Below are 14777 nucleotides of genomic sequence, written 5' to 3' on the forward strand. Positions count from 1 at the left end.
GACGTCTGAGGTTAATATATTTTTAAGTTTAGGTTTTATGTCAAGTTTAGTATCATTTTAAACTAAATCAAAGTTGTAGACAAAGAGTTCATCTAAATCGGTTCAGCCGTTATTGATTCCCCATACAATCTTACACCTTCCTTTTCACTTTAAAGAGTTTTTTTTTTATAATAAAGGCTATCCTATGATCTTCCCTGGGACTCAAAATATCTCTAAGTATAACAAATTTTATCTAAATCGGTTCAGCGGTTATTGAATCCCCGTACAAATATCCACCTCCCTTTTCACACCCTGAAGAGATGATTTTTGAGATTAAAATTATACTATGTTATTCCCTGGGACTATCTCCGTACCAAATTTTAACTAAATTAGTTTAGCGGTTTAAGCGTGAAGAAAAATAAAAAAAACAAGTATTTTTTCATATTTTATGTTTTTACTTCGGAATGGTGTTTTATGATATCATAAATGAATTCGACATCCCTGGTTTATACGAAAACGATACCAAACTTGGCCTAGTAGCTTAAATGATAATATACACCGTGTTTTTTTTTTCCGTTAATTTCAGGGGTGGGCTCATTCCTGAGCTTAAATCAAGTAACTTTCTCAAAGACACCGATATTCTAATTAACTCCATTTCGGAGATAATCAATAATTTATTTTTTTCCTATAAGGCCTCTACAAGCATGTACACTTGCCTTAGGGCCGGTTTACATATCGATTAGTGTTTAGAATGAGTTCATGCATTTGCTACTAAACTTAAGTACAATCTCGGTCGATCGATGTTCGAAATGACATTGATATGTCACAGATTTCAATTGTTTGGTTGAGTTAAATGTAATGCCCGTGTAACACGCTACGCTATATGCTACATTTAATTACTTTTTAAACTATTTTTTTTCCAAAAAAAGGTAAAAAAATTTTTTTTTTAAATTAACTATGCCATTTAGTTTTCTTAAACGTACTTAACCATACCCCGAAGTTAACGGAATTCAATAAAAACACGGTGTATAGTTATCAGGATCAATTTGAGAGCTTAACCCCCAAAAAATTTTCATCAAAAATCTCGGTGGCTCCACTTCTTAAATCAATCCTGCCAAAGGAAATCTCTTGTTCACGCAACGCCGTATTTTAGGCCCAGCACCTTCCGCTATAAGGGTTTATAGTGGACAACGGAATCCTAAAAATCCATGGGCTCTTAAGTAATTTTTAAAATATTTTTATAAAGTTTTTTTTTTACGTTAGTCCGGGCCGGGGGCTTGTGTTCTTCACTACACAGTTTCGTGCAGCAAACTAGCATCTAGTATAGGTATAGGTAGGTATAGGCTTTCCTTATGTGCACTGCCAAGGAATGGAATTCCTTGCCGGCGTCTATATTTCCGTGTTCTTATAACCCGGCAACCTTCAAATCAAGAGTGAACAGGCACCTTCTGGGCGAGCTCGCTCCATCGTAGGCCACGTCTATGCCTCGGCTAGTCTGTGGCCATGAGTAAGCCCATTCATAATAAAAAAATAAAAAAAAGGTGCTTGTTTCCTCAATTTTTCATACGTTTTGATACAGCAATGGTCCACCAATGGTCGATAATAATCGATCGACAAATATAAAACCTAGGTACTGCCTCAGATTTTCGTATAGGGACATAAACGGTCATAAATATCAAAGTATTTAAGAATGTGAGTGTTTTTTAACTTTTATTAGTAAGCATAGGTCGGAATTCTCGTAGCATTACGCTACGTCTTACGTAGGCGAACAACACGCGAACGCGGCGCGGCGCGGCGCGGCGAAAGCGGCCGCCGCCGCGCCGCCTGACATTCGCGTGCAAATCGCGCCGCACCGCGTTCGCAACGAGATCGCTTACGTAGGACACTTCTATGGGCATCAAAGGATTGATTTCGCCGCGCCGCGCCGCGCCGCGTTCGCGCGTTGTTCGCCTACGTAAGACGTAGCGTTAGAGACTTCTCGTTTCGATAAAAGAGTACTTCCGATTATAAATATGTATATCGATAAATACCTACAGAATACAATAATATTATGTAAAATATGATTACGAGTAGAAGTAAACAACATGCAGTCTTATCGCGAATGAGCGATCTCTTCGAGATAACCTTTGGATACCGACTTTTAGGAAACTATAAATAGAAATTAAAATAATAATATTTAATTGTTACTTATAAATAATTTGTTTACTGCCTATGCCTTTTAAACATTTTTCAAAAAAAATTGCAACGAGAATTGCATCGAAGTTGGTATCCAAAGGTTATCTTGAAGAGATCGCTCATTCGCTATAAGACTACATGTTGTTTACTTTTACTCGTAATTATATTTTACATAATTCTGTATTTATAGATATACATATGTATTAATCGGAAGTCGATAAACGAGAAGTCCCTATGACAGCTCAAAAATGCTACAAGAATTCCGATCTCTGATAATATGATTGCAATCGGATCCTACTAGTTTAGAATTACCCGGATAAAGAGCTATATCAAATATAATTAGTGTCCGACCGAAGGTTCGGTTTCGGTTTCGGCCAGTTTCGGCCAAAAAATCATGTTTCGGCTGTAGTTTCGGTTTCGGCCAAAAAACGGCCGAACCTTTCGGCCGGGCCGAAACTTACGAAATGGTACTTCGGACAAAGACCAAAAGTTGGGGAATAAGTAGGACAACAATATTAATATCTACATATACTGATTCATGTATAGGTACAGAAATTAATTGGTTTATTATAAAACACAATTCCACTAATGAGGGCGCCACTGGACAGCCGACGCAGTTTTAAGAGGCTGTCAATACTTATAACGCGCACACTGTCTAATTGTATCGGAGTGAATGAGATAGCACTGTCGCATGTTACTGGGCCCTGGGCAAGAGAATATGAAAGAAAACTCATCATCTTCCTCGCGTAATCCCGGAATTTTTGCCGTGCCCTGGCAATGGGAATGGGAGCCTGGGGTCCAATAGACAACTAATCCCAAAAATTGATGTAGGCACTAGTTTTTACGAAAGCGACTGCCATCAGACTGACCTTCAAACCCAGAGTGTTAACTAGGCCTTATCGGGACTAGTCCGGCTTCCTCACGATGTTTTTCCTTCACCGAAAAGCAAATAGTAAATATCAAATGATATTTGTAGGTAAATAAGTTCCGAAAAACTTTTGCTTCGTCGAACGTCGAACGTCGACGAAACTGCGGTCTCGCTTTTTAATACAATGGACATTAGTTGGAGTCTGTGCTCAACTACTTATCCTGAAGCCTGAAGCACGGCTTTGACTTCGCATGAAAGTTCGCCTCACTGGGGCACTTCGGACTTTTAGGCCCAGGTGAAGATCGGTACCTGGCCTTGCGATATTGTTAACAAAATATTTCGCGCTCGCTGCGCTCGCGTTTTTGGTTGGTGTTTTGGTTGACCCTGTATCTACATGTTAGCTTGACTAGTGACTGAATAGAGTTAGACCAAGAAAATTCTGCAATGATTTTGATACGCAGTGCAACCAGTGCAAATGTTATTGGTACGTCATAATTTCATAGAAGTTTTGACGTTTAAAATAACACTTGCACTGCGTGTGTTATCAAAATCGTTGCAGAATTATCTTGGTCTTAGTAATTTTCTTAAAAAACTGCTTAAGTAACATCAATTTCAAGGACATTCGGTGTTGACAGCCCCATAATATGTGTATAAAAGCGGTTTTATGACATTTTTCAACGATTTTATCAAGTCTACAAAAGTTTCGGTTTCGGTTTCGGTTTCGGCCGAAACTAGAGCCAAAGCCGAACATTCGGTTTCGGTTTCGGTTTCGGCAAAAAAACATGTTTCGGTCGGACACTAAATATAATTCCTTGAAATTTTCCATTATATTCAATATTAGGTACCAAATTAAACTGGAATTGGCACTGTACGTTGGAATTATTTGTTACCTTTTTTATTAGTTAAAAGTATCATACACCAATTTTGATGTCCTAAAGATAATGATATGATATAATATTTTAACTGATTCTAACCGCCAAGATATCTTCCGCGGCTGCCATATCTATTAAATTCTCAGCATTCTCGTACACAGGTCTGTGGTACTGATAAATCGTAGAAGTAACAACGTCCAAATGTTTCTTCGTCAAAATGTTGGCAAGGATATTGTCATTAATCAGGGTGTTCATACAAATGGCCAACTTTGTCTGGTACACCAACTTATCCAAGGAGTTTGTAATGCGGTCCATTTGGATGACGCCTTCCATATCAATTGGAGAAGACCCTGGAAACGAAAATACCTCAAAAACGTAAGATATAGAACAGAATGTCAGATTGCTCGGTCCAGCTCATAGGTCCAGTAATGTGAGGCCATAATTTAGCCTATATACGTCCCACTGGTGGGCACAGGCCTCCCTCTCATGCGCGAGAGAGCTTGATGGCTAGGGCTATAGTCCCCACGCTAGCCCAATGCGGATTGAAGACTTCACATACACCTTTGAATTACTTCGCAGATGTATGCAGGTTTCCTCACGATGTTCTCCTTTAGGCCCCGTTCGCACACTTTCGCAACTTTTTCAACGCGCGTTAAATAAGCGTTTGAATGACACAAATGGATAACCATGTATGACACGACAGGGGTGGCGCTTTTTATCAAGCGTTGTTGGATTTTCGACTTTAAGCCTTGGTCGTTAAATCGAATTTAGAGTGCGGACAGATTCAAGCGCTTTTTTAACGCGCATTGAAAAAGCTGTCGTGCGAATGGGGGCTTACCGATGTTTTACGGCTGTCCATAGCCATCCAGCGGGGACATGCCGTGACCACTTTTGCACCGGAAGCGATAGGAACGGGTTTGACTAAATAGGTACTTCGTGTAATTATGTTATTATTTGTAGTAAAAAAAGAAATAAAATAATAATTAAGGTTACCTACCATCGTCTCTCTCAGGTTCAGCTTTGGCCCCCGAGTGTTCAGAAGCCTTACTGCTGCCAGTTTTGGAACTGTCGGATGTATGTTCCGACAGGGATGAAGCAGATACTTCGGTCATTTTGACTTGGTATGGTATAAAGTGGATTTAATAATTAATAGGAATTAAATTCTCGAAAGCAGAACATAAATGTATAAATGTCAAGGAAAAAATTAGAGGAATAGGTTGTGAAAGATGAAAACCCTGTCAATATGACATTACAATCATATTATAATCGTATCAAACCTCACATCTGTAATTGGACGAATAACGAGCCAATTTAGAGCACCTTCTTAGAGTTAGACCAAGAAAAGTATGCAGCGAGTTTGATAGCGCAGTGGAAGTGTTATTTTGAACGTCGTACTTTTATAAAATTTATGACGTATAAATAACACTTGCACAATGCACTTGCAGTGCGTGGGCTATCAAAATCGCTGCAGACTTTTCTTGGTCTTACTCTACCTTCTTCTTTTAGACTGCGGTATCTGATCATGATCGAACATTTGAATTTAATTAAATAGTAAATACAGTTTACCTTAGTAATCGGTAAGTGGAACGTAAATTACATGCAAGTTCTTGCCAGTGTCCACCTCGCTTTAGTTGTTATATAACTTGTGATGTGAGATAAGTAAATAAATATGTATTTGATTTGTGACATTTTGGGATTTCCTATTTATTCCGCCCAAAAAGAGCTTTTCAAACTTATCAACTTTTATAAAAAATCCGAAAAAAAATATCGATAACAAATAGAAACAACTTTGTTGGTATGCTTTGCCCTACGGCTGACGGAGTACACAATGCTTTTAAGTCCCCCTTTTGCCAAAAATAAACAAAAACTCAAAAACTTCTTAACACTCTTAACAGAATAAAAATCGTAAATTATTTGCTTTTAATATTTTAATTCAAATTATACAACATAGGTACCTAAGTTATACAAGAGATAAAAAAAGTAGTAAACTCGACATATATTAACAAACAACAATAAACATAAAATCAATAAAATATAGTTAATCTAAAACAAAGCTAGTGTACATAATCCTCAAAAATACTCAAATATTTGTTTATAAAAGGAAATAAAATAAAATAAAATGTCAATAGAACCCAATTGATAATCTTCCTTATGTATGCTCACAAGTCACAACCAACCTGGGAAATACGCAATGGCCACTCTATTGTTCTGCTTGATTTTGTTTCTGTTCTCAATCTACCTATCCTTGTTTATCTTTGTTAGCTTTAGCTTCTAGTATGGCAGATTTAGCTTCTAGTTTGGCAGCTTTAGCTGCTGTATTCGCTTCAGCTTGTTTCTGTGCTGTGTTTGTGTCCTTCTTAATCTTCTTCTTCTTCTTTATTTTTATTAGATTTAGCTTCTTCTTCTTTATCTTTATTAGGTTTAGCTTCTTCTTCTTCTTCTTTATCTTTATTAGGTTTAGGTTCGCTTTTGCCAGCTTTAGCTGCTGCTTTCTCTTCTGCTCTTTGCTTTTTCTCTAGCAACTCTTTCTGCTTGGCTTCAATTTCTGCTTTTTTAGCCGCTGCTTGCTTCTCCGCTTGCATTTTATTCTTTAACTTTATTAACTGAAATTTAATTGAAAAGATAGCGTTACAGGTAGTTTTGTGTGCTGTTGTTAGATAGGTCTTTCAAATCAAAGTCATAATCTTAAATTCCGTTTTCTGATTAAATTAATAGAGTTAGACCAAGAAAAGTCTGCAGTTATTTTGATAGCCCACGCTGTGCAACTGTTATTAATACGTCATATAACTTCATAGAAGTTTGACGTTTAAAATAACACTGCGTGGGATGTCAAAAATCGCTGTAGACTTTTCTTGGACTAATTCTCTTTATTTTCCACAGGTCTAGAATAACGCTTGCCTACGCTTATAAATAATTCAAATATACTGTTACAAAACAAATAATTTTATACTTCCAATGACATGTGACATTCCTATTTTCGTCGCACTTTTGTTTTTTGACTGGCAGTCTTGTACATTCTAGACCTCTGATAGTTTCGGACATAATCTCTCCAAAAGCGATTCAGGGTCACGAAGGTAGAGTTGAGAGCATTACCGTTTTCTTTTCTTGACGATTCCTGATATATCTAGAATTTCTGACAGACAGAAATTCTTAAATTCTGGAAAAAAGAATATTACCCTTTTCTTCTCTGCTCGGTTCTTCAGAGTATCCCGCCACGCGGTCTGTATGACCCTCGCCGCGTGCTCGACGATGAATTTGTCCAACTTGGCGGTCATCTCTTGATGGTATTCAGCGTCTCTCTCCTCCATTAGCGGGAAGAACTCCTCGTTCTGTTTCTGTAACTTGAGCTGTGAAGAAAATATTTTTTTAATTATTTTATCTGCGCAAACTAAAAAACGTATACACGATGAGTACCGTGTCAAATTGTAATTTAGCAAATCACTTTTTGGAAAATTACAAAGGTTTATTAACCACATAAGGAGGTATAAGTAGAATCTCAATTTAATATAAATATTTTATAGTGAAATGAATAAAACCACCTCCAATTCGTTGCATTTCTTAACCTCATCTTCGTACTGCTTAGTGACCTCGTCCAGCTCTTGCTGCTTGGCCGTCATTTCCAAGTCATATTTCTGCACCCACGACAGCAACTGCGTTTCAACTTTCCTTCTGAAATTCATTAAACACCTAATATTCATCATCTTCCTTGGCAAGAAATCCCGAGAATTGGCATAGGCACTAGTTTTAACGAAAGCGAGTGCCATCTGACCTTCCAACCCACTGGGTAAACTAGATCTTATTGGGATCAGTCCGATTTCCTCTTTTCTTTCACCGAAAACGGCTGGTCAGAAAATGATAATATTTCGTTCTTGAGTTTCGAAAAACTCATTGGTACGAGTAGGTACGAGCCATGGGGTTTGAACCCGTGACCTCCGGATTGAAAATCGCGCGCTCTTACCGCTAGGCCCTATTTTTATTTTCATTAAACACCTAAGATTACCCAGGCATTCCCCTTTAATTTAATTGCATGAGTTGATATTGCTGCGATGATTATTATTAATAAGAAAATACAGATACGAGTAGGTACAGTTTATGTCCATGTATTTTGCACCCTATTTGAGGCCATTTTTTGCAGCAGATGAGGACAAGTCACGAGCTGCTTTTCCGGCAGTGGACGTATAAACAGCAACACTCTTCACTGTCCATCGGTGGACCTTATGCCTTTAATGTTAAGAGCCCTTCAACGTGCACCTACGCGCGCCACTACTAAATTATCGTGATTATTTAAATTTCACGAAATATATTTAAAAAAGGAGGCCGCTACGGACTGTATTGTGTATTTAAGTACCTTTTGAATACATCAAACTAGTTTTTATGTTGCTAGTGTGCACGTTGAAGAGCTCTTAAGATTTACGAACTGTCAGTTAACAGTGTTGGCGATGGTACATTTTGATAATTGTAAATTATGTCATTTAGTTACCAATCGCGCGCGTGATGCGAACTCATCAACTAATCACTACTCACCAAGCACCGCTGTACTGGCCCCAGGGGCGTATTTACCCTAGGGCCATCCGGGCCATGGCCCGGGGCGCCAATCCGCCAGGGGCGGCATATGGGCCGTATGGCGCCCCTCGCGAATTGCATTTTGTTTTTCTTCCTTGACTTCTGGGGCGGTGAAACGTATTGGCCCGGGGCGCTAAATTTGTAAATACGCCCCTGACTGGCCCCATTCATTCCTCATTCTTATTGCCCATAAGGCCAGTCCTTAGATATCTAGTCAATGGTGATGATTTCATACCTGCGATCTCGTAGTTGCTTTTCAGCCGTCATATTTATAATGAGTGAGTTGTTGTAAACCTCTTTGCTATCGGCCACTTCCTCTTTGAGTATTTCGTACTTGACCTTGTGGCTTCGCGTTGCCAGTACCATTTGACGTTCAGAATCCAGGCTAAAAAAGTTGAGGAAGTAAAAGGGCCACCCCACACTATTATAAGCGCTTCACGAGTGCGAGCGAGAGAGTCCGATGAAAATGACTTATTGCTAGAGATGCAACGGATAGTTGTTTGGCCGGATACCGCATACCGGATATTCGGCCGAATATCCGGTATCCGGCCGCCGAATATTCGGCCAGCGGAACTATACCTTCATTTCGGTTTTTCAGGTGCGTATTCTGCAGGTTTGACCTGTTTCCTAGTAAACGTTCGCGCGGACTCATTTCTAGGTTCCAAATGAGTGCGCGTGCAAGGCAGTGAAATGATTAAATTGTTTTAAAATAATAAACAAGTACGATTATGACCGTGTCTGTTTCTTAAATCCAATTTGTTTACTCCGAAATCAAGCAATGTTACTATCCGGTATCCGGCCGGATGTAGGTCAAAATCCGGTACACGGCCCGATAGTAAAATAATGGCCGGATAGGCCGGATACCGGATAGTAACCGGATATCCGGTGCATCTCTACTTATTGCCCTGACGCTCAGATGGTAATGGCCTTACAATAGCATCTTCACAGCGTCTGCGTCTAGTTAACACTATGGCTGCTGCTGGTCGCAACATTGGCGCAACTGCGCAGCGACGCCATTTTCCATAGCGCTGACTAGACGCGAAGAGTCGTAGAATGTATTGGATCCCATACGTTTCACGACTCTTCGCTTTCCGCACAGTCTCTAAGTACTAGGTATTATAATTTATTTGTTCTATATTAAATCCTACATTAAATCGTACAGAAAATTTATTATAACGACTCTTACATCTGTTTTTTCTTCCCAATGGAAAATTTTTGCTGGAGTTCCTGTATATCTCGTTTGAGCTGAGCTATCACTTCCACTTTGTGTCGATATTGCTCTTCGTGCTGAAGTTTTTCTTCCTGAATGCACTTTTTATCCTCTATATCGACAATGATTATAATATAAAGTTAAGATAAGAAGTACGTAGACATAGAAAATCAAACAAAATTATAAGTACGAATGCTAGTATACTCGTAAAAGTCGATGTATAGAAAGTAATTTACGTAGACGCGAGCTAATATGTCAATGTCAAAACTGGTGGTAGCACTGGACTGGACGCTGGACGATTGACTGACGATTGGCGCGCATCTAATGGCTCCTCTACACGATGGGCCAGCGCCGGCCACTCCAAGGGACGCATTTATGCGTTAGAGGGAGCAAGTGATATTGCTGTCTCATTTTACCGTATGGCTGCGTCCCTTGGAGTGGCCGGCGTTGGTCCATCGTGTAGAGGAGCCATTATTTACCTGCAATTTTATTTAGACACTCGATGTTGCTTTTTTCAAGTTTCCTGGTGCGTATTACAGCTGACATCTCTTCGGCCGCCGTAGTTTTCATTCTCTGCACCATCAGATCGCGGAATTCCTCCAACTTGAGCAGATGATTCAAACCGGGCGATTTTATACTCTAGAAAATATGGGCCCTTAATGGATTTGAAAAAAGTATTTATACTTCAACTGATTTCAATGCGGTATATTCATTATGTTTCCAGATATCATGATCTTGGTAAGTATGCAAATGTTACACTTATTTTAAATGTATAGTTACGTTTGCACGCGATAAGTTTCAACCTTACTATTAAAGTCGGTTACCTTTTTAATTTTTAATTTTGGGCGCCCTGAAAACCAGCGCAGTGTCTTACAGACACTGCTTATGCTGAGCGGTATTTAGTGTAAGTACGTTTCTTTATTTAATTTGCTGTTGCACCTAATGTACCTAATACAAAAAGTAGCATGTAGGTACCTGGTCTCCGCTGCATAAAGTATCTCTTTTCATCTGAAAATTACGATTAAATTTCATCAATGGAGTCCAATTCAGATTCAGCAACTAGTTACGGTTTTAATTGGTTTTGACACGACCCTTACCATTACCACAGGGCGGACACGCCATACATCGAAAATCATTTGCGTTTATATGTGTGCACGGCACGTCTGTACACGCGTCATTGTGTGAGTAAGTGGCTTAGGGCTGACTCGTGCGGCGCGCGGGGAAGGCGAAGCCGAGGCTTGCCGACGCCGGCCGAAGGACACGACGAGCGGCCCGCTGCGTTGCATAATTTGACCGAAATACGTAAAAAAACAAAATATAGGTTTATGTTTTATTTCGCTCCAATTGTTGAATTGGCTTTGTCAGTTTATAGTCCTGCACGTACTTGGACTTTCAACACGCCATTATTAAATGTACCTTATTGTTTTGATGCCTATTGATTATTTTATATAACATACATAATTAATTCTTAAAATTAAATTAAAAATCAAACGCGAATGTCCCGCGACCAACAAGTTCTTTTTTGTGAAAAGAGTGTTAAACTAAAAATAAAACATTTACGAGGAATATCTGTGTAGAAGGTCTAGTTACCTTAGGTACTTTAAATATTAAATGTTGGCTTAGCATTCACAAATTCAACGAACGGGTTTTAATTCATATGATATTATTATTTTTACGCCAAAGTATAGCCTTATTTACTGATTCACATTTCGTCTCTTTGGAAAACTATATTATTATTCATTTCTACAATAAGTAGGTACCCGTACATCGCACAATACACCGCATCGCATTTTGAACGTTGCGTCATCGCGTCGCGGCGTCGCTAGCCGAACTGAGCGTATGTCAGGAGTCCGTCAGAACTCAGTCGCGGGGCGAGGTAATCCGAGTCGGGGCGGGGCGGTGCGTGTCCGTTCTGTATGATAATACTATTACTTATTCTGTGCCATTACCACCAGATTTGACATAGAGTACTTACGTCTAAGTAACTTACTTTCTATGCATCTCGCTCGTACTCGCATATTAGTGCAAGTGAGATGTATAGAAAGTAATTTACGTAGACGCAAGCTAATATGTCAATGTAACATGTATGTTTCTACACGTGCGGTCTGTGGGCTAATTTTACGCAGCGGGCGTATAGCGCTCTGAGAGTCCAGTACAATGATGCATTTAGGATGCTGTTTAGGTTGCCGCGGTATTGTAGCGCCTCAGCAATGTTTGCTGAGGCTAGAACAGACTGTAAAGACTGTTTTTTCGCCATCATGAGGAAGCGATGCGCGTCACTTCTCAATCGCAGCCGAAGCAGCACGAACAGCATCCTAAGTATGCTGGCGCAGCGTTGGGACTCGCCCCTGGTCAAGCGGTGTGTACAGCTACACTCACCTGTTGCTGTTCCGCCGCGTAAGCTATAAATAAATGTTTTGTTTGTTTGTTTCGTCTTAATTATAATACTAACTATAGATATAAGTTATTGTAATACCTAATCCTATAAAAATATTTCATTTCATTTCATTTCAATGTCAAAACTGGTGGTAGCACTGGACTGGACGATTGACTGACGATTGGCGCGCATCTAATGGCTCCTCTACACGATGTGCCAACGCCGGCCACTCCAAGGGACGCATTTATGCGTTAGAGGGAGCAAGTGATATTGCTATTTCATTCTACCGCATGGCTGCGTCCCTTGGAGTGGCCGGCGCTGCCCCATCGTGTAGAGGAGCCATGACGCACGTCTTTCACTTCATTTTGCATGCACCAATCAGCGTGAGTCTAACTCAAGGTCGTACCAAAAAAAAATTTTATTGATGTTTTTAACATTTGATAAAATTCTATCTTTATAAATAATCCATATAATTATGTGTAAGGGTTGCTAAAATTCACAAACACGTTTCTAAAACGCACGGTACAGCCAAACGTACTTATTTATGGTAACATTCCATTTCTAACCGCAGCTGCACTACCGGTAGTGAACGCGTCGCTGTCATTGTCAATTTCCATAGTAAATAGTGCAGCTGTCGTTAGAAATGGACTGTCACCTTTACGTTAAATAAATGAAGACTAACTTTTTCTACAAGTCTTTCCACGTGAGGCTCCAGTGCTGGATAGCTACACAGAGTACACAGCAAGTGACTTAAGTCAGAGTTTACACGGTGCTTCAATGACATATTTCCCTGAAATAACATGTCATTGGTAAAAACTACGAGTAATATTAAACAGGAGCTAAGTTTTAAATATTTTAGGTAAATGGGTCAAACAGAAAACTGTGTTACGTCTTTCCCGTAGACATACACAAGAGTTAAGGGCTATAAAGGTAAATTTTCTTATTTAACCCTTATCCACGTGAAAAGGTCCTCCTTTTATTTAGAGAACTATGATAAAATCATTACTTACATGCCCACAAGCTGTTAACTATTGCCCACAGGAGAGAAAACTAGTGTGTTCGCGCGAACTGTAAATTTTTCTCTCCTGTGGGCAATAGTTAACAGCTTGTGGGCATGTAAGTAATGATTTTATCATAGTTCTCTAATAATAAAGTGTGTGAAAGTGGAATATAAAAGTCTAACTCGTGCTTACCGCTTGTACATCTTTAACAGCATTCATATTTATACAACTCTTAGAAAAAGCATTATCGCCTACGTACTGAAAAATAATGAACGCAGCGTCCTGGAAATATCTGGAAGACAAAATATTGGTCAAGATTTTATCGCGCATCAAGGCAGGAATGCAGAGCGATAGTTTAGTCCGGTACACAAGCTTGTCCAAACTCTTTGTGATGCGTTCTGTTTGGATGTTGCATTCCATGTCGATCGGGGACGAACCGGACGAATCTAAAAAGAAAGGACAAGCATTTTATAGTGATTACGAAAAATATTATACCCTCTTTGGAACCCTTAGCGACACAATAAAAGTTCAAAATAGATTTTGGATATAATATAATAATTACACACAATTGTACACATAATTGTACGCAGGGACTTAGGATAATACTATACATGAACCTAAGGCCCTTTCCTTACCCATCAGGGAAAAAGAACACCATAAGCAATTAAGCATTTCTTTATCCCTCTCAACAGAATAAGAAAATTTCAAGATTTACTTACTTATAATTAACCGAAGTGGGTCTAAGAAGCGCTGGCTGGACTTCGTGATATCGAACATGGAAGAAAACAATCTCACACCTGAGCATGCCGAAGACCGGGCAAAGTGGAGAAGATTGAGCAGAAAAGCGGACCCTGGCGATGGCGCTAGGCCGGGAAAACGCTAGGTTGAAAAAGAAGACATAAATTAGCCGCTGCAGATCCTTCTACCCGATTAGCACGGAACGAGGGATTCGATGTGCGCCAATGTTCCAAATGGACCCCGTGCATGAAGCATAGGAGTCGTCAGATTTTTGGCGCGAGGCGTAAATGTGTCGTTTATGCTTCAGATGTAGCCCACAAGATAGCAAAACCTACTATGCACAAGGAAACATACCGACGAGAACGGTAGATGATAATACTTGCTTTGGCTATGTACATGTGCACATATGTTTCCGATTCAGGCCACAAGATGGCAGGCCCTCCAACGCGCATGGTCACTATACTGCGTACTTACCTAAAGTATGGATCAAGGTGCTGACAAGACAGGGTCTAAGCGGAAATTTTGATGCATATTACTAAACGGTATTATGTAAACCAAATAGCCTCCCGATGCAAGCTCCCTTCTCTTTTGAGCCATTACCAATTATTGGTTAAGTTACCTATTAGCTAATTAGCTAGACATATGACCATTAATTAAGGCGTACCTCCAACATTCTGATCTTGCGCCTCTGATCTCGAAACATTGCTGCCGAGGCTGCTTGTTCCAGTGTCCTGAGATGGGCTTCCAGAAGAGGAGGATTGCATTGATTCACTCATTGTGACGCACGTTCAAGAAGATTATCAAAAGTGTTTTATAAAAATTATAAAATAAACCGTAATAAATAAATAATTACAAATGAACATAAAAATAAATTCTACAAAACATCAAAAGATAATCAAAAGAAGATACAAATTTAAATAATGACAAGATTTGTCAATTTATGATAATTAAAAAAATACATCCACCACTCACCGTAGAGGCGAGGCAGTGTTAC

At 39.5% G+C, this 14777-nt stretch overlaps 1 protein-coding gene across 1 annotated transcript; it reads right to left on the reverse strand.

Moving 5' to 3' along the window:
- Positions 1-6133: 6133 nt before the first annotated feature.
- LOC134669870 (dynein regulatory complex protein 10-like) lies at positions 6134-14559 on the reverse strand. The gene is made up of 11 exons (XM_063527488.1): positions 14448-14559; positions 13238-13491; positions 12727-12834; positions 10643-10675; positions 10147-10306; positions 9644-9779; positions 8693-8842; positions 7434-7563; positions 7071-7241; positions 6368-6497; positions 6134-6207 (listed from the first exon to the last, which is right to left on the reverse strand). The coding sequence occupies exons 1-11, from the start codon at positions 14557-14559 to the stop codon at positions 6134-6136; spliced, it is 1458 nt and encodes a 485-aa protein (XP_063383558.1).
- Positions 14560-14777: the final 218 nt, after the last annotated feature.

Source organism: Cydia fagiglandana, chromosome 13 (assembly GCF_963556715.1).
Source record: "Cydia fagiglandana chromosome 13, ilCydFagi1.1, whole genome shotgun sequence".
In the NCBI taxonomy this organism is placed as follows: Eukaryota; Metazoa; Arthropoda; class Insecta; order Lepidoptera; family Tortricidae; genus Cydia; species Cydia fagiglandana.